Source organism: Ranitomeya imitator, chromosome 7 (assembly GCF_032444005.1).
Source record: "Ranitomeya imitator isolate aRanImi1 chromosome 7, aRanImi1.pri, whole genome shotgun sequence".
In the NCBI taxonomy this organism is placed as follows: Eukaryota; Metazoa; Chordata; class Amphibia; order Anura; family Dendrobatidae; genus Ranitomeya; species Ranitomeya imitator.
Genome location: NC_091288.1, coordinates 134,983,957 through 135,005,174, shown reverse-complemented (window position 1 = coordinate 135,005,174; position 21,218 = coordinate 134,983,957). Strand labels below are relative to the sequence as shown.

General features: G+C 46.4%; 1 protein-coding gene across 5 annotated transcripts in view; it reads right to left on the bottom strand.

Annotated features, from left to right (window-relative positions):
- TNRC18 (trinucleotide repeat containing 18) overlaps window positions 1-21,218 on the bottom strand; it is a 672,655-nt gene that overhangs the window by 331,272 nt on the left and 320,165 nt on the right. For all 5 annotated transcript variants that reach the window (XM_069733831.1, XM_069733830.1, XM_069733832.1 and 2 more), the window contains one exon: window positions 2,468-2,576. In XM_069733831.1, coding sequence (XP_069589932.1) covers window positions 2,468-2,576 — 109 coding nt within the window. The remainder of the gene's footprint in view (window positions 1-2,467; window positions 2,577-21,218) is intronic.

Below are 21,218 nucleotides of genomic sequence, written 5' to 3'. Positions count from 1 at the left end.
GGAGAAATTTCACCCCATGGATACAGAAAACCCTCCCAGAAGTTGGTTTGGCTTGATGGGCACTTTTTGTGTACCATTCGGTCAAGCTGCTCTCACAACAGCTCAATGGAGTAAAGATCTGGTGACTGCGCTGTCCACTCCATTACAGATAGAATACCAGCTGCCTGCTTCTTCCCTAAATAGTTCTTACATAATTAAGTGTGCTTTGGGTCATTGTCCTGTTGTAGGATGAAACTGGCTCCAATCAAGCGCTGTCCACAGAGTATGACATGGCATTGCAAAATGGAGTGATAGCCTTCCTTATTCAAAATCCCTTTTACCTTGTACAAATCTCCCACTTTACCAGCACCAAAGCAAAACATCACATTACCTACACCATGCTTGACAGATGGCGTCAGGCACTCTTCCAGCATCTTTTGAGTTGTTCTACGTCTCACAAAGGTTCTTCTGTGTGATCCAAACACCTCAAACTTGGATTCATCTGTCCATAACACTTTTTTCCAATCTTCCTCTGTCCAATGTGTGTTATTTTTTACCAATATTAATTTTTTACTTTTATTAGCCAGTCTCAGATATGGCTTTTTCTTTGCCACTCTGCCCTGAAGGCCAGCATTCCGGAGTCGCCTCTTCACTGTAGACGTTGACACTGGCATGTTGTGTGTACTATTTAATGAAGCTGCCAGTTGAGGACCTGTGACATGTCGATTTCTCAAACCAAACTATAGACTCTAATGTACTTGTCTTGTTGCTCAGTTGTGCAGCGGGGCCTCCCTCTTCTCTTTCTACTGTGGTTAGAGCCTGTTTGTACTCTCCTCTGAAGGGAGTAGCACACACCATTGCAAGAAAGCTTCAGTTTCTTGGCAATTTCTCGCATGGAATAGCCTTCATTTCTAAGAACAAGAATAGACTGTCGAGTTTCATATGAAAGTTCATTTTATCTAGCCATTTTGAGAGTTTAATGAAACCAACAAATGTAATGCTCCAGATTCTCAACTACCTCAAAAGAAGGTCAGGTTTATAGGTTTTCTATCAGCCAAACTGTTTTCAGCTGTGCTAACATATTTACACAAGGGTTTTAAAGGGTATTCTAACCATCCATTAGCCTTCTTACACAGTTAGCAACACAAAGTACCATAAGAACACTGGAGTGACGGTTGTTGGAAATGGGACTCTACACACCTATGAAGATATTGCATTTACAAACCAGACGTTTGCAGCTAAAATAGTCATTTACCACATTAACAATGTATAGAGTGTATTTCTGTATCATTTAATGTTAGCTTCATTGGAAAAAAATGTGCTTTTTTAAAAAAAAAAAAAAAATACGGACATTTTTAAGTGACCCTAAAATTTTGAATGGTAGTGCAGGTCTATATTAGTCATATGTGAATCTACTCACAGAAAGACTTAGGGAAGATGTGGCACCCCTAGGGGTATTTGCCAAAAAAATAGTTACTGACATTAAACACAAATACTAAAATAGCAAAACTGCACTACCACCTCCGGCCAGAAGGGGGAGCTCCAGAGACTCCCCTTAATCCATTCTGGTCTGAGAGAAGAAATGGCAGTTGGGCTAAGGAGCTGATAGTGAGAGGTCATACAGCTGAATTTCTAACAGCCCTATGACGGTTTCCAGGCCCAAATCACCAGCCTGAGGAGAAGAGGGACAGAGAAAAGGGACATTGTGAGTACCGGGTAGCATTAATCACTACCCAGAACAGGCGCAAAGACGGATACTGGATCCGTGGCTGTATTCATTATATATAATACAGCAACCGGAAAAACGTGAGGTGATACCAGCTTCACTAGGGCCGGACGCAGCAACAGACACAGAGTCCAGCGGTACTCCCGGAGGGGGTAAGCCGATAAAAGGACTCGGGTTGCCCGTCGAACCAGGACCCGGAGGGGACAGATTGGGCCGGCAGCCAGTTCACATACAGCAGCAGGGCCACACAGAAATTGCGCACAATAAGAGGCGAAGACCCCGGCAGGGTCAAAGTAACTCAGAGTTCCCATACAGACTCCGGTGACAGGACTGGTTGTAAATCCTTTTATGTTAAAGTAAACTGGTTAAACGTTTCAGTGCCTCAGTCTTTCATTTGGACAATAGCCATCTATCCAGGATCGGGATCGTCACCGCTGGGAGAACCTGCTGCTGATCAAGTAAGTTCCTGTCCCCTCACGATACCCTTTACACTGTGCATTGCCTGAGGCCACAGCACCGGGTCAAGCCACCCGTGACATCCCCCTCAAGAGACAGACCCCATTGGCCGGTGCTGGGTATCCCGGTCTTCTGGGCGTCACAAAGAGCTTCCACACTGAATCAGCAGGGTGTTGGAGACGTCATGCTTTTGTTATTTTATTTGCTGTTTTGTCTATTTTTGCTAAAGGTTGGATAACCATGAATTTAAAAATTGGAAACGTTTGTTTCAGTTAATAGGCAACATTGTACAACACTTTGATCTACCTTCTTCGGAAACTAATCGTGACAGTTGGATGCTGTGCATATGTCTAAAGTCAGAATTTTTCCTTCTGCTTCTTCTACCTCTCTGCTTTTCATGATGCTGATCTGCAAACTGAAAAAAAAAAGTTTTTTATATGGCAAGAGATAGGGCTACATCAAGCTAGATTATCAACAGTTCTTATAGGGTAAACACACCTCTGCAAACATTTTTGTAAAAAAAAAAAAAAGTAATACACAGTACAACAAACACTGTATCCTACAGCCATAGTACCTTTTTGCATATCCCCTACTTCTTACTGACATACTAATTGTATATAAAATAAAATGCAGAAATGCTGGCACTGCTAACACACCCTATAGGAATACATGAAGGCAAACACTGATTGCGGATTACCAGATACAGAGGTGCTCAGCTTGAGATATAGCAGCTCAAAATTGTGAGCAAAAAAGCATGAAAACTTAAATGAGCATCATTCACCACTGGTACGTGAAAAAAAGCAGCACTTTATTATGGTCGTCACATGACGAGAGGAGACATAAGGAGGTACCGTAAGTAAGCTACAGCTGATTCGTGCAACCTTCTTCCAGTTAACAGTATGTGACGACCATGATAAAGTGCTGCTTTTTTCACGTACTATTGGTAACACTCATAACTTTTCATCCTTTTTTTTGCTTTGAAATGTATGTATGCATGAATTTCATGCTTGTAAAACTACACAGTTTGTGTGTTGTCTGTTACAATAAAAATGGATATTTCAGCTGGGAGATATAGAAACACATCAGAAATTGTAAATAGAACCTGTCACCACAAAAACGGGCTCCAATCTGCAGGTAGGATGATGTACAGTGCAATAATCGCAGATGTGCGCTGCCCCATAGGCAAACATTGGGGCAACTGCAATAAGATTTTTTATTGGCTTGCATTCGTCAGAATAAATCACAACTGGTAATGAGCCCTAACTGAGATTCTCTGGATGCTGTTGTTGGGTCTTTTGTGACCTCTTGAATGAGTCATCTCTTGGGGTAATTTTGGTCAGATGGTCACTCCTGGGAAGGTTCACCACTGTTTCATGCTTTTGCCATTTGTTAGTAATGGCTCTCATGGTGGTTTTCTGGAGTCTCAGTAATGGGGCCTGGGTATGGCTAGGGAATTCTAACTCAGCTTCCCAAAGAAGTGATAAATCACAGTTGATTTATCTTTTAAGATGGATGGGGGGCAATCACTTTTTCACACAGGGCCTTGTAGGTTGGATTTCTATTTCCCTTAACAATAAAGACATTCATTTAAAAACTGCATTTTGTGTTTTCTTGTATTATCTTTGTCTAATATTTACATTTGTTTGGTGATCTCAAAAATTTAAGTGTGACAAACATGCAAAAGAATAAGAAATCAGGAAGAGGGCAGACACTTTTTCACACAACCGTATTAGCTTTGTGAGTAAAAGATTCAGAATAATCTGTGTTTTCATCATTTAATCCTCTGGGATTTTAGGTCCAGTAGGGCAGGGGTGTCAAACTGCATTCCTCGAGGGCTGCAACCAGGTCATGTTTTCAGGATTTCCTTGTACTGCACAGGTGATAATTTAATCACCTACACACATAATGATTGCAGCACCTTGTGCAATGTTAAGGAAATCTTGAAAACACGCATGGTTTGCGGCCCTCGAGGAATGCAGTTTGACACCCCTGCAGTAGGGGGTCCAGTCAGTGACTGACAGATTTCTGTGTATAAGTAGTTATGGTTAATATTTTATATATTACTTTATCATTTAGGCCAGAGCTGGCCAAAGTCCGTGAGACTAAGACCGAGACAGCCAAAGAGCTCAAAAAAGTGGCCAACAGGCCACATCATATTCCCACCCACCGCCCTTCCATCACTTGCCATTCTCACTATCCGCTTCCTCAGGATGCAGACAGAAGTGAATATGTGGCACCCCATGAGTTCAGGTAGCACAGTGGTATTGCCTTCCTCTCAAGGAGGGTAATGCCATGCCTGGAGACAGAAGGAATCCCTTTGGCAGGTAACCTTACATGCAACACATTCTGACTCCAGGCCAGAAGGGGGAGCTCTACTCCCGACTTGAGGGGAGCTGCTCTCTCTGGTCGGGAGGATGAGTCAGTTGCTAGGCAGACAAGCAGACAGTAGACAGATGGTAGCAGACCGTGAAGGAGCACAGAGGTACTTAGGAGCTAGAGAAAGACTGCTACTGAGCCTCTCTAAGGCCGGTTTCACATTTGCGGTTGTGTCCGCAGCGTTTCTTCCACAATTATCCGCATGCGTTGTGTATTCCTATATTTAACATTAGGGACGCATGTGTCTGGGATCGGCTGCGTTCTGCCGCATTTGACGACGCATGCGTCGTTTCGCTGTCTGCGGTTTTGCGCGGTAAACGCAACATGTAGTAATTTTAGAGGCGTCAATTTGCCGCCTAGAAACGTATGCGATTGTTAGCGGAAGGAATGCGGCATAAAAAAACGCATTACGGTCTATGTGAACGCATGCGGCCGCAAGCACATGCGTTTGCTTGCGTTTGTGAACACATGCGTTGCACCACAGGAAAACATGTCTAGACACTGATTAGCCACCCCCCACATACAAAGTTATAAAGGGAGGGAGTGGACATTTGCAGGTCACTACTCAGCAGACAGAGAAGCTTTCCAGATGCAGCAGAGCAGACACAGGAAGGAATCTACACTGAACAATATGAGTATATCCTAGCCAATGCTTTTATTTTCTATTTTCTGTCTCTGTATGTCCTAATTTCTGCCATTTCTTTCTTTCTACATGCATCAGAATGTCATCTTCTTCTCAGGAGGAGCAAAGGTCTGGGCCTGCACAAGCCGAACATGTCAGTGGAGTACTCACCTCCTCAGATTGGTAAGTATTCACTGTCACATCTACACATCTGACAATTTTTTTTCCCTTTTTTTTTTAGAGCACTTCTTCCACTGCCGCAGAGGCTGAGCAGGAGCAGCGGGTTCACGGTTGGGTGTCAAGGCGGCAGCGTGTACGTATACGTGGCTGACTGTTTATTGTATCCTCACTAAACTATTCTTAAATCTTCATTTCTTTACTTTCCTCTTTCTTTACATTTTTCTTCTGGACTCTTTTTTCTTGACTTTCAATATTCATGCCATTTCTCTGCCTCGGTTTTCTTTCTTTTCCTTATGTTAATGTCTCCAACATTAATGTCTTTATTTACTTTTTAGGATCCAGAACGGAATGAGGACCTCATTGAAAATGACCTCCTTATCTCCCTGGTCCATGAGCGAGTCCCATTGTGGGACACCCGGGGTCCACAGCACTCGGACAACGTGACGATCCAGCGGCTATGGAATGAGGTGGCCAAAGCGATGTGGGATGGCTGGGACAACGCCCCGACTTGGGTCCAAAACGCATTTTGTAAGTATTGCAATGCGGTGTGATGCAGCAGAGACCTTGGCCGGGATCTCTCGGGAGTTTCGCTCATCACATACAGTTGTGTGAGCACGGCCAAAAGTCCATTGTCTAAACATTTTTTTTTTTGCCAACAGTGCTCAAAACACGTTGGCGTTCAATGAAGGACCGCTTCAACAAGGACCTTCGTCAAGAGAGCCGTGTTCCTAGTAGTTCTGGAGCAAAGATACGAAAATATAAATATCGCATCCAGGCATTTTTGAGGCCGGTCCTTCCCCAGAGAACATAAGTATTTTTTAGGTGTGTTAGGTTGTGTTGTATTGCCATAATCTGTATGTTTCTATTCAACAGGAGTTGGCATTTTGGAAATGTTTGGTATTTTTTTTTATTTTTTCACAGCACATGGAGCAGCACTCTTGACCCTGGTTCTGGAGCGGTCCTTCATCAGACAGCAACGGACCCGTCCCAGCCATCCAGAAGCGCTGCAGCAAGTGGGCCTGCCACACTAACTGGAGACGCGGAAGCTGGTCCATCAGGTGTTCCCCTTTCCCAGTCCTCTGCCCACTTTTTTTTTTTAGCTATTCCCGGCAGCGGCAGAGGGCCTCGGACAGGTCACTCATGCCCGAGTTTTTGCACTTGAGCTCGGTTTCTCACGATGGACTCAAGGCAATGGGTGACCGCCTGGATACTGCCATTAGCCATATGTATACACGTATCCAGGAGGTCACCAAAAGCCTTGACCAAGTAAAAGCCGACCTCCAGAGGCCAGCACATCATTTTTTTAATCAAATTGAACAGGGCATGTCGGAACACCTTACTCCTTGTTACGTGTTACGGAACCACTCAGCACCTAGATTATATTGTGCAGTTATATGTATGTATAATAGGTTCCATGTGAGATGCATGTCCCTAATGCATCTGCCCACAGGCTGCGCCCCTGGGCAGAGGGGACACGATATTCCCCTTTTGTCCGCCCCCCCACTTTTGTAATTCCCACAGTAAATATCGGCAGGCTCCGGCCACCTGCGGCTATTGTAATGTATGTCTGGCCTGCCGCTTTTCTATTGGCCTGCCCTCTGTATCTGTGCTATATATTCTGTGTCCTGTGAGTAACGTGTTGTCAGACTGGAAATACGTGGAGAAGCAGTGATCTTTTATATGTGCCCATGTAACCAAGGAATTCCAGCCAGCGTCCTTCATTCAGACTCCAGCCAAAGCAGAGTGGACCTCCGGAAACACGGGGTGGTACTGAAAGAGGTACCCCAGATTGGTAGACCCCGTTACACTGTTGGCAGACAGCGGGATATGATACCCCTTCTACAGGAGGAAATGAATGCAAAACAACTACCATAAGTTAAAAGAGGACTACATTAAAAGATCTGGTGGAAGCCCGAAGGTTGATCGCCAGCAACAAAACAAAAGTGGATTTGATAGCAGCCATCATGGAACAGGACAGTGCAGCGCTCCCCAATGTGAACGTGGAGGAGACTGAATTCCAGCATACCCAGTGGCCAAACGCAGTAACAGCTACCTTCAGCCGGGCTGCTGTACACTGCTACCAAGGCAAAGCTGACCCGGCATTGGGGACTACGACTAACCAAGGGGTGGAATAAATTGAGGAAGTGCTGCATGAAGTAGACCCCGTGCAGGCAGCCCGGGCAGATAATCGACAACAGCATCGACAGGTCGTGTGGGTTAATGGGAAACGTATGCAGGGACTAAAAGATTCCGGGGCAATTTTAACCCTTGTGAAGCCTCATCTCGTCTGGGACCAAGAGAAGACGGACTGGACAGTTGCAATCCGTGTAGCAGGGGGAGCTATACATCGACTGCCCACTGCCAGAGGCACAGCGATGGGGAGCCCATGTGCCCCCACATACGCTAATCTGCTCCTGGGCTGGTGGGAGGATACCTTTGTTTTTAGAGACGAGGATGAAACGTGGAGCCCCAGGATTGTTTTCTGGGGACGTTTCATAGATAATATTCTTGTCTTGTGGAGGGGTGATGCCTGTTCTTTTACTGGTTTCGTTAATTACCTCAATACCACCATTGAAGGTCTATTTTTCACCTACGAGATCGGGGGACAGAGCATTAATTTCTTGGATGTCCGAATCTGCAGACAAATGGATGGCTCTCTCAGTACTACAATTTTTCGTAAACCAACAGCTACTAATAGCTTACTGAGATGGGAAAGCCACCACCCCTTTCCGCTAAAGAGAGGTATCCTTAAGGGACAGTTCCTGCGACTTCGTAGGAACTGTTCTTCTCTTAGTGACTTTGAGCATAAGTCACTTGAACTGCAAAATCGTTTCAGAGATAGGGGATATCCGCAGGACGTGATTGACTCTGCTTATCTTGCAGCACGTAGGTCAAATAGAACATCGCTACTGATACCTAAGACCAGAACTGATGGATCAGCCATTACACGGCTAATTGGGACTTTTGATTACCAGTCAAGGAGGGTTTTCGAGATCTTTAAGCGACATTGGCAGATACTTACATCGGACCCTGTTACGGGTAGTTTTGTGTCCCCACATCCGTCTATCACATATAGGAGGGGGAGGTCTATTAAGGATAGTATTGTCCATAGTAATTTTGGCACCCCGAAAAAACAAAGTACGTGGTAAACTAATAGAGCCACTGGTACCTTTAAATGTGGACACTGTTCCTTCTGTAAATACATTGGTGTGTCTAAAACATTTAGTAGTTCAGCTACAGGTAGGATTTTTTCTAATAGACAGTTTGCTAATTGTAAAACTGTTGGTCTGGTGTATCTCTGCAAGTGTTCTTGTCCCAAGGATTATGTTGGAAAGACCAAACGTGAATTTCGGGTTCGCATTAGCGAGCACCTTGGAGACATTAGACACGGAAGAGATACACCAGTAGCACGACACATCAACATTGAACATGGAGGGGACACTGGGTCTTTATCGTTTAGAGTCATCGAAGTTATTACTCCCTCGGCTAGACTTGGGGATTTGGATAGGAGAATTCTACAACGTGAGTCCAGGTGGATTTACCTGCTCAAATCTATGAGTCCTGTAGGCCTGAATGAGCAGCTATCCTTTGCTAGTTTCATCTAGCTGTTTTTGGTGGTTTTCCTGCATTTGAATTTGTGGCCATATATATTTATATAGTTCATGATGAGGGTCTATTAATTTGACTCTTTTTGTATTTTACTATTGTATGACCTTGTATTTATTTTTGTTTTGTTCAAATAGCCACTTTCCATTATAGTTACTTCAGTAGTGGCTTTAACACGGTGGACCACGTTCTAGTGTGTGTAATCTTGCTTACCGCCGTTTTATTTTTTGCCTGTAGTAGCACTTTAAGAGGTATTGCATAGCATCATATGATGCGAGCAGTACGCATGTATGTCTGCAGCGGCCATTTTCTTGTAGCCTCTATCCTCTATGAACCCAGCATTTGCCTATGCGCGGCTGCATCGGCCATTTCAATGTGGTAAGCCGCTCCATTATGTAGAAGTCGCTACTGTGTGACGCTAGATTCGGGCGCCGCACGCTAGAACGTCATTTCCGGCTCACTCCACGTGGAGCTGGTATCGGCACTATCTGTTAGTGTATATAAAGATGGATATGGTGAGTGGCATACACCTTAACAGCTCCTCTATTTTGTGTGTGGCTGCCTACTGTTGTGAATTCTGTGGCAGAGTTCACTCCTGTGGTCACAAGTGGTACTTCGGCTGATTCTCTCTGGGAGCTTCCGTTTGTGGAGGAAAGTGGTACTGCAGCTTCTGAGTTTCCTCCCTCAGGTGATCTGGTGAGGTCGTTAGCTGCTTCTCTACTTAACGCCACCTAATGCTTTGATCTATGCTCCCTGTCAATGTTCCAGTGTTGGACTTGTGTTTCTCTGGATCATTCCTGTGGCCTGCTGCTCTGCATAGCCAAGTGCTTCTTTGCTATTTGTTGCTATTTTTTCTGTCCAGCTTGTCTATTTGTTTTGCTGGAAGCTCTGGGACGCAAAGGGTGTACCTCCGTGCCGTTAGTTCGGTACGGAGGGTCTTTTTGCCCCCTTTGCGTGGTTTTCTTTAGGGTTTTGTGTAGACCGCAAAGTTATCTTTCCTATCCTCGTTCTGTCTAGAATATCGGGCCTCACTTTGCTGAATCTATTTCATCCCTACGTTTGTCTTTTCATCTTACTCACAGTCATTATATGTGGGGGGCTGCCTTTTCCTTTGGGGTATTTCTCTGAGGCAAGGTAGGCTTATTTTTCTATCTTCAGGCTGGTTAGTTTCTCAAGCTGTGCCGAGTTGCTTAGGGAGCGTTAGGCGCAATCCACAGCTGCCTCTAGTTGTGTTTGGAGAGGATCAGGAATTGCGGTCTACAGAGTTCCCACGTCTCAGAGCTCGTTCTGTTATTTTGGGTTGTTGTCAGATCACTGTGTGTGCTCTGATCGCTATGTACATTGTGTTCCTGAATTGCCTATCATAACAGTACAGGGAGCCAAAAGTACTAATGTTTCTCAATAGAGGGAAAAAAGAAGTTCGGAGACCATTTTTTTTCCTTTGCACTGTGTTTTGTCTTTTTTTTCCCCTAGATATTTGGGTGGTTCAGGACACAGGTGTGGACATGGATATTCAGGGTATGTGCTCTTCAATGGATAATCTCGTTATAAATGTACAAAAAATTCAAGACTTGGTGGTTCAGAAGCCTATGTTAGAACCAAAAATTCCTATTCCTGATCTGTTTTTTGGTGATAGAGTCAAGTTTATGAATTTCAAAAATAATTGCAAGCTGTTTTTGGCCTTGAAACCTCACTCCTCTGGTGACCCAGCTCAACAAGTGAGAATTATTATTTCTTTTTTGCGTGGTGACCCTCAAGAATGGGCATTTTCCCTTGCGCCGGGAGATCCTGCATTGGGTAATATTGATGCGTTTTTCCTGGCGCTCGGATTGCTGTACGATGAGCCTAATTCAGTGGATCAGGCAGAGAAAATTTTGCTGGCTTTGTGTCAGGGTCAGGATGAGATAGAGGTATACTGTCAGAAATTTAGAAAGTGGTCTGTACTCACTCAATGGAATGAAGCTGCGCTCGCAGCGAATTTCAGAAAGGGTCTCTCTGAAGCCCTTAAAGATGTCATGGTGGGATTTCCTATGCCTGATGGTCTGAATGAATCTATGTCTTTGGCCATTCAGATCGGTCGACGCTTGCGTGAGCGTAAAGCTGTGCACCATTTGGCAGTATTACCTGAGATTAAACCTAAGCCTATGCAGTGCGATAGGACTTTGTCCAGATTTGAACGGCATGAACACAGACATCTGAATGGTCTGTGTTTCTACTGTGGTGATTCCACTCATGCCATCTCTGATTGTCCTAAGCGCTCTAAGCGGTTCGCTAGGTTTGCCACCATTGGTACAGTACAGTCAAAATTTCTTCTGTCCGTTACCTTGATTTGCTCTTTGTCATCGTATTCTGTCATGGCATTTGTGGATTCAGGCGCTGCCCTGAATTTGATGGACCTGGAATATGCTAAGCGTTGTGGGTTTTTCTTGGAGCCCTTGCAGTGTCCTATTCCATTAAGAGGAATTGATGCTACACCTTTGGCCAAGAATAAGCCTCAGTACTGGATCCAGCTGACCATGTGCATGGCTCCTGCACAACAGGAGGATATTCGCTTTCTGGTGTTGCATAATCTGCATGATGTGGTCGTGTTGGGGTTGCCATGGCTACAAGTCCATAATCCAGTATTAGATTGGAAATCCATGTCGGTGTCCAGCTGGGGTTGTCAGGGGGTACATGGTGATGTTCCATTTCTGTCAATTTCGTCATCCACCCCTTCTGAGGTCCCAGAGTTCTTGTCTGATTACCGGGATGTATTTGATGAGCCCAAGTCCGATACCCTACCTCCGCATAGGGATTGTGATTGTGCTATCAATTTGATTCCTGGTAGTAAATTCCCAAAAGGTCGATTGTTTAATTTATCCGTACCTGAGCACACCGCTATGCGCAGTTATGTGAATGAATCCCTGGAGAAGGGGCATATTCGCCCGTCTTCGTCGCCATTAGGAGCAGGGTTCTTTTTTGTAGCCAAGAAGGATGGTTCGCTGAGACCTTGTATAGATTACCGCCTTCTTAATAAGATCACGGTTAAATTTCAGTACCCCTTGCCATTGTTATCTGACCTGTTTGCTCGGATTAAGGGGGCTAGTTGGTTCACAAAGATAGATCTTCGTGGTGCGTATAATCTGGTGCGAATTAAGCAAGGCGATGAATGGAAAACTGCATTTAATATGCTTGAGGGTCATTTTGAGTATCTAGTGATGCCGTTCGGACTTGCCAATGCTCCATCAGTGTTTCAGTCCTTTATGCATGACATCTTCCGAGAGTACCTGGATAAATTCCTGATTGTGTACTTGGATGACATTTTGATCTTCTCGGATGATTGGGAGTCTCATGTGAAGCAGGTCAGAACGGTTTTTCAGGTCCTGCGTGCTAATTCTTTGTTTGTGAAGGGATCAAAGTGTCTCTTTGGTGTGCAGAAGGTTTCATTTTTGGGGTTCATCTTTTCCCCTTCTACTATCGAGATGGATCCTGTTAAGGTCCAAGCCATCCATGATTGGACTCAGCCGACATCTCTGAAAAGTCTGCAAAAGTTCCTGGGCTTTGCTAATTTTTATCGTCGCTTCATCTGCAATTTCTCTAGTATTGCTAAACCATTGACCGATTTGACCAAGAAGGGTGCTGATTTGGTCAATTGGTCTTCTGCTGCTGTGGAAGCTTTTCAAGAGTTGAAGCGTCGTTTTTGTTCTGCCCCTGTGTTGTGTCAACCAGATGTTTCTCTTCCGTTCCAGGTCGAGGTTGATGCTTCTGAGATTGGAGCAGGGGCTGTTTTGTCGCAGAGAGGTTCTCATTGTTCAGTGATGAAACCATGCGCTTTCTTTGCCAGGAAGTTTTCGCCTGCTGAGCGAAATTATGATGTGGGCAATCGAGAGTTGCTGGCCATGAAGTGGGCATTCGAGGAGTGGCGTCATTGGCTTGAAGGAGCTAAGCATCGCGTGGTGGTATTGACTGATCATAAGAACTTGACTTATCTCGAGTCTGCCAAGCGCTTGAATCCTAGACAAGCTCGTTGGTCGTTGTTTTTTGCCCGTTTCGACTTTGTGATTTTGTACCTTCCGGGCTCTAAAAATGTGAAGGCGGATGCTCTGTCTAGGAGTTTTGTGCCCGACTCTCCGGGTTTATCTGAGCCGGCGGGTATCCTCAAGGAAGGAGTAATTGTGTCTGCCATCTCCCCTGATTTGCGGCGGGTGCTGCAAAAATTTCAGGCTAATAAACCTGATCGTTGCCCAGCGGAGAAACTGTTTGTCCCTGATAGGTGGACGAATAGAGTTATCTCTGAACTTCATTGTTCGGTGTTGGCTGGTCATCCTGGAATCTTTGGTACCAGAGAGTTAGTGGCTATATCCTTTTGGTGGCCGTCTCTGTCGCGGGATGTGCGTACTTTTGTGCAGTCCTGTGGGATTTGTGCTTGGGCTAAGCCCTGCTGTTCTCGTGCCAGTGGGTTGCATTTGCCCTTGCCGGTCCCGAAGAGGCCTTGGACACATATCTCTATGGATTTTATTTCTGACCTTCCCGTTTCTCAAAAGATGTCAGTCATTTGGGTGGTCTGTGATCGCTTTTCTAAGATGGTCCATCTGGTACCCTTGTCTAAATTGCCTTCCTCCTCTGATTTGGTGCCTTTGTTCTTCCAGCATGTGGTTCGTTTGCATGGCATTCCAGAGAATATTGTTTCTGACAGAGGTTCCCAGTTTGTTTCGAGGTTTTGGCGAGCCTTTTGTGGTAGGATGGGCATTGACTTGTCTTTTTCCTCGGCTTTCCATCCTCAGACTAATGGCCAGACCGAATGAACCAATCAGACCTTGGAAACATATCTGAGATGCTTTGTTTCTGCTGATCAGGATGACTGGGTGTCCTTTTTGCCTTTGGCGGAGTTTGCCCTTAATAATCGGGCCAGCTCGGCTACCCTGGTTTCACCGTTTTTCTGCAATTCTGGGTTCCATCCTCGTTTCTCTTCAGGACAGGTTGAGTCTTCGGACTGTCCTGGTGTGGATACTGTGGTGGACAGGTTGCAGCAGATTTGGACTCAGGTAGTGGACAATTTGACCTTGTCCCAGGAGAAGGCTCAACTTTTCGCTAATCGCAGACGCCGTGTGGGTCCCCGACTTCGTGTTGGGGATCTGGTTTGGTTATCTTCTCGTCATATTCCTATGAAGGTTTCCTCTCCTAAGTTTAAACCTCGTTTTATTGGTCCGTATAGGATTTCTGAGATTCTTAATCCTGTGTCTTTTCGTCTGACCCTCCCAGATTCTTTTTCCATACATAACGTATTCCATAGGTCATTGTTGCGGAGATACGTGGCACCTATGGTTCCATCTGTTGACCCTCTTGCCCCGGTTTTGGTGGAGGGGGAATTGGAGTATATTGTGGAGAGGATTTTGGATTCTCGTGTTTCAAGACGGAAACCAGTATCTGGTTAAATGGAAGGGTTATGCTCAGGAAGATAATTCCTGGGTTTTTGCCTCTGATGTCCATGCTCCCGATCTTGTTCGTGCCTTTCATGTGGCTCATCCTGGTCGGCCTGGGGGCTCTGGTGAGGGTTCGGTGACCCCTCCTCAAGGGGGGGGTACTGTTGTGAATTCTGTGGCAGAGTTCACTCCTGTGGTCACAAGTGGTACTTCGTCTGATTCTCTCTGGGAGCTTCCGTTTGTGGAGGAAAGTGGTACTGCAGCTTCTGAGTTTCCTCCCTCAGGTGATCTGGTGAGGTCGTTAGCTGCTTCTCTACTTAACTCCACCTAATGCTTTGATCTATGCTCCCTGTCAATGTTCCAGTGTTGGACTTGTGTTTCTCTTGGTCATTCCTGTGGCCTGCTGCTCTGCATAGCTAAGTGCTTCTTTGCTATTTGTTGCTATTTTTTCTGTCCAGCTTGTCTATTTGTTTTGCTGGAAGCTCTGGGACGCAAAGGGTGTACCTCCGTGCCGTTAGTTCGGTACGGAGGGTCTTTTTGCCCCCTTTGCGTGGTTTTCTTTAGGGTTTTGTGTAGACCGCAAAGTTATCTTTCCTATCCTCGTTCTGTCTAGAATATCGGGCCTCACTTTGCTGAATCTATTTCATCCCTACGTTTGTCTTTTCATCTTACTCACAGTCATTATATGTGGGGGGCTGCCTTTTCCTTTGGGGTATTTCTCTGAGGCAAGGTAGGCTTATTTTTCTATCTTCAGGCTGGTTAGTTTCTCAGGCTGTGCCGAGTTGCTTAGGGAGCGTTAGGCGCAATCCACAGCTGCCTCTAGTTGTGTTTGGAGAGGATCAGGAATTGCGGTCTACAGAGTTCCCACGTCTCAGAGCTCGTTCTGTTATTTTGGGTTGTTGTGAGATCACTGTGTGTGCTCTGATCGCTATGTACATTGTGTTCCTGAATTGCCTATCATAACAGCCTACCCCTGATGAACCCCCGTCATTCCCTATGGGGGTAAACACGTCGGGCACTGTTTGGGGACAATATGATGACAGCTGACTTCGGCTACTTGTAATGAACCATCTGATATTCCGGTAGCTTTGTGATCTACACCTTGGGAGACTCCAGTGAATAGATAAGTACATTGGTGGCTGTATATCTTGCTGCTTATCTGACTGTACTAATTGGATGATCGAGTCCTTTTATTTTCTTTATATGTGTATATTGAGGAGTCTCTCCACATGTGTATTGGGTGTGATCCCTATTTTTTGCTACCGTGAACTTCCTGTTATCTTAGTCCACGTTTTGATCTAACACTGCTATACTTATGTAGTGTGACTAGTGCGAACATTTGTCTGCTACTTTATATGCTTGTTGTCCATTTTTTCATGGCTATTGATTTAGCATATTATGTCTATTTTGGAGGACATGTAATAGTCTGTGTTCTACATCTAACACTGACATACTAAGACAGTGGTATAAGTGTGGACAACATTTAACAAGATAAATGTGGACGATACTTAACAAGATATAGGAGTGTGTATAACGATATCTTATTGCTTATTATAGGCATTAATATGCTATTTTATCCTATTTGGACAAAACATCTGACTGTACTTCATTAGGTGGGCATGGCTCGTTTAGTTATTGTGCTTCACAGTGCTCCTGCTCCTGTACTCAGGTGAAATACATTTATCCATATCTATAGTGAGGAAGGCGCTGCTTTGTAGATATTGCACTCTTCATTGCCCCCTCTGGTACATTGACAAATTACACATATATATATATATATATATATATATATATATATATATATATATATATATATATATATATATTTATTTTATTTTTTGTGTTTTTTCTTTTTTTAGGTTATTTTTTGCATTTTGTTCTGTTTTTTTTCTCTCACGGGTATTGGAGTTGTATGTGGGACATTATCTTTTGTCTATCTCTTTATTTAGGGATTGTTAGGGACCCTAGGGTCAGCCGTCGTTGAGTGGGGGCGCCTACCGCAGTAAATTAGGGTGCCAACCTCCACTGTCAGGTAGTTGTTTATTTATAGGTTCATATAGGGCCCACCAGCCTTTTCCTTTATTATAGGCATCTCTTAGGGCATGGTAGGGTGAGCCGTCGAGGAGTGGGGGCACCTACCGCAGTAAATTAGGGTGCCAACCTCCACTGCCAGGCAGGACTCATTGCAGTTTGACGTAGGGTCTTTATAGGTACATTTAATACTATTTTATCTTAAATTTTGATAAAGAACGGTCTTTTTAGATGTATTATTAAAAGCTATTTTTTAGGGATCCTTGTTTCTTTTTGGTTTATACCCACTGCCAGGATTCACCTGAACTGGGGAGTCGGGGATGGCCTTGTTGAGGTCGGCTTGATGGAGGATTTTGCCTGCAGACGTCTTGCTGGGAAATGACTTGGGGCCCATGTTGTCTGCATTCTCGGTTGTCCCTCTGGCTGAGACATATCCTGTGACCATCTGGAGACAAACTCGAGCTGCGGTGGTGGAATCACACTCAGAGGAGGCCCAGGTAAGACACCACAGCCCTACACGTATTCCCATAGCCAGAAACATTTCTTGGGCCACCCCAGATGAATTTAAGAGGGAGTTACTTGAGGATCCTTCATTGGAGGGATATCGTGGGAAGGCACAGGAGGAGAGAGGGGTACTGGAAGGGGAACAGTTTGTATGAAAGCAGGGACTCCTCTACCGGATCACAGAGCAGCACCACACAGGGACGAGCCCCACTATAAAACGACAGCTGGAAGTTCCCAAGAAGTATAGGCAGGAGTTACTGCGAATCTCTCATGACATACCCTTGGCCGGGCACTTCGGCGTCAGTCGCACCAGGCATCGTCTGACACAAAACTTCTTATGGCCGGGGGTAACCTATGATGTTCGTCAGTACTGCCAGGCCTGTGACAGTTGCCAGCGCATTGGCAAGAGGGGAGATCGATGCAAGGCCAAATTACGCCCCCTCCCCATTGTGGAGGAACCATTTAGCCGAGTAGCGGTCGATCTGATAGGGCCGTTAGCCAAACCCAGTCCGTCAGGGAAAAGGTATATATTGACAGTGGTAGATTATGCCACACGTTATCCAGAGGCGGTTGCGTTACCTAACATACTGGCAGAGACGGTGGCGGCTGCCCTGCTCCAGGTTTTCCACGGGTTGGATTTCCCCGGGAGATTATCTCAGACCAGGGTACCCAGTTTACAGCAGAGGTGACCAACCAACTGTGGAAGCTGTGCGGCGTAAAGTCCATTAGAAGCGCCCCATACAACCCGCAAACCAATGGGTTGTGTGAACGCTTTAACAGGACGTTAAAACACCTCATTGGGACTTTTACCAGGACCTACAGGGACTGGGAGAAATTCTTGCCTCACCTCCTGTTTGCCTATCGAGAGGTGCCCCAAGAATCCTTGGGGTTCTCCCTATTCGAACTGGTATACGGGAGACGGGTAAGGGGACCCCTAGACTTAGTGCTAGAACACTGGGAAGGGGAGGGCATCATAGAAGGGGTACCTATTGTACCCTATGTGTTGGAATTCCGGGACCGCCTACAGGAGCTGACCCAGGCTGTACGTGAGAACATGCAGGCGACCCAGCGGCGCCAGCGCGTATGGTACGATCGGAGGGCCAGAGAGTGCACCTTGGAAATAGGACAGTAGGTCCTGGTGTTAGAGCCCACTAAGCAGAACAAGTTCCAAGCTGCATGGCAGGGGCCCTACCAGGTAGTGAGGAAAATAGCCGACACAACCTATAATGTCGCCGATTGTGACAACCCCAGGGTTATCCGCCTGTTCCACGTGAATATGCTGAAGCCCTACCGGGAGCGCCCTGAAGAGGTAGTGGCCATCTGTGCACCTGAACCAGAGGATTTAGTCGGACTTCCCTTGCCGGATGTCTTAGGGAAAATGTCTAAAACATGGGACCAGGTACACTTGGGTGAAGACCTAGGCCCCCGGGAGAGACAGCAGGCGGAGGAGTTGTTGAGGCAACGACAGAGGATGTTTTTGGGGAGACCAGGGTACACTCGCCTGGCACAACACAAGGTTGAGACCCAGGATCAGACCCCCCTGCGGCAAAACCCCTTCTGCGTCCCTGAGTCTGTACGAGAGGGGATGCGACAAGAGCTACAAGAGATGTTGCGTTTAGGGGTCATTGAAGAGTCAGATAGTCCCTGGGCATCCCCCGTATTGTTAGTGCCCAAAAAGGATGGAACTACACGGTTTTGTGTAGACTGTCGTACGCTCAATGATTAAACAGTGACGGATGCATAACCCATGCCGCATGTGGATGAGGTGTTAGACCGGGTGGCGGGGGCAAAGTATTTGAACACCATCGATCTATGGAAAGGCTACTGGCAGATTCCCCTTAGTCCTGACGCTATTCCCAAGTCGGCATTTGTCACCCCGTTCGGCTTATTCCAGTTTCGAGTTATGCCATTCGGGATGAAGACTGCCCCGGCGACCTTCCAGAGGCTGGCTGACTGGCTTCTGGATGGTCTTCAGGACTATGCGTGTGCCTACCTGGATGACATCGCCATCTACAGCGCGACATGGGAAGAGCATCTAAATCACCTAGAGACAGTATTAGACAGGATCCTCAAGGCCGGAATCACCCTGAACCCAAACAAGTGTCACGTGGGCAAAGCAGAGGTTCAGTATTTAGGGCATTGGGTGGGAAGTGGGAAACAGAGACCAGAACCAGTCAAGATTGAGGCCATAGCCAAATGGCCCACCCCCCCCGCACTAAAACCGAGGTCATGGCGTTTCTAGGGACAGCGGGGTATTACCGGAAATTCGTTCCCAATTACAGCAGCGTAGTTAAGCCCCTCACTGATCTGACCCGTAAGAACCAACCCCGCCAGGTAACCTGGACCCCAGAGTGTGAGGAAGCCTTCCGCCAGCTAAAGGACACCCTCACCAATACCCCTGTATTGGCCGCACCCGATCCAACTAAACGTTTCCTTGTTCACACAGACGCTTCTATGTTTGGATTGGGGCAGTACTGAGCCAAGTCGGGCCGGACGGCCAAGAACACCCGGTAACTTACCTGAGCTGGAAACTACTGCCCCGTGAAGTAAGCTATGCGGCCATCGAGAAGAAGTGCCTGGTGGTAGTATGGGCACTCAAAAAGTTGCAACCATATTTGTATGGACGACAGTTTTCCCTCCTAACGGACCATAATCCCCTAGTCTGGCTTAATCGGGTCGGAGACAACGCCAGATTGCTGCGGTGGAGATTAGCCCTACAACGTCTGGACTTCACCATCCACTACAGACCCGGCAAACAAAACGGTAATGCCGATGGACTAAGTCGACAAACGGAACTTGTACCAACCCCGTAAACTTCGGTCATCCCCAAACCGATCCGTTAAGGATCAGACTGTGCATGCCGATCGCTTCGCTGAAAAGGGGAGCCGTGTTACATGTTACGGAACCACTCAGCACCCAGAATATGTTGTGCAGTTATATGTATGTATAACAGGTTCCATGTGAGATGCATGTCCCTAATGCATCAGCCCACAGGCTGCGCCCCTGGGCAGAGGGGACACGATATTCCCCAGATTGGTAGACCCCGTTACACTCCTGATCTCCAGCTTAGTGTCATGCAGGCCAACAATGCTGCTTACATACAGGCTATGTAGCAGAGTCGGTAATTTCAGCAGTCAGTGGCGGCATATCCACCTGTGCCTACAATGTCACGCTTGACCTCAATGCCGACCTCTGCTGCATACCACTGCACCGCCACCTCCATTCCAAGCACTGCTGGACACCACTACAGCACCACTACCATGCCGAGTGCTGTTGGACAGCCCTCCGCCACCACCATGACATCTGCTGCTCCTGCTTGGACCTCCTCCACTGCCACCACCATGCAGCAGCAGCAACAGAAGCAGCCGGACCCTGGCATGGCCTTCCCCAGCACCACAACCATGCAGCAGCAGCGGCACACGGACCCTGGAATGGCCTTCCCCACCACAACCATGCAGCAGCGACACATGGACCCTGGCATGGCCTTCCCCACCATCACAACCACGCAGCAGCAGCGGCACACGGACCCTGACAGGTCACCCATCATGGCCAGGCCGCTAGAAATTAGCCCAACGAGGCTCCCCGTACCGCAGCGCCGATCCCACAAAGGGAAAGGCAAAAAGAAACAGAAGCCTATTGCTATCACTCCCCCCTCACCTCCCAATGTGTCTGTAATGTCTGGTTTGTCACACCCTTCCAGTGTGTCTCTGCCCTCTCATTCGACGAGCCCCATCCTAGATCTGCCAGACCCCAGTAATTTAATTGCCCCTTCTCCTGCCACCCCTGCGTCGTCCACAGTGAGTCAAGCTTCACAGCTACATACCCCCTGTTTCCGGCACCTGTTTCCCAAGCAGGAGAAGTTAACTTTTCTTTTTTGGTGTAAAAATTGTTTTATGCCCCAAAAATGTTTGGTTAATTGTGTATTTTGCCGCCGGCAACACACACCGTGCGCCAAATAAAACACTGCGCCACACGCTTTTTTTGCCACCTCATAGCTCCAGTAGTTAGCAAGTACAACACTGCAGCTTTGTGTGTGTTTGGTATACTTGCATTTTCTCCATAATCTCTTCCTTCTGCTTACTCTGTGACTAGTGTTTCAGACTGAAGAGTAAATGGCGGCAATACAAAGCAGAACTATACTCAACAGGTCATGTGTCCAAAAACTTAGGACACCTGACCTGGTGAGTAGAGAACTGCCTTGTATAACCTCCATTTTCTCTTCTGTGTACATAATCTATTTCACACAAAGTGAAGGGACGATGGAGGTCATACAAGGCATATCTATACTCACCTGGACATGTGTCAGAAATAGTGAATTCATGAGGCTGTAATATGT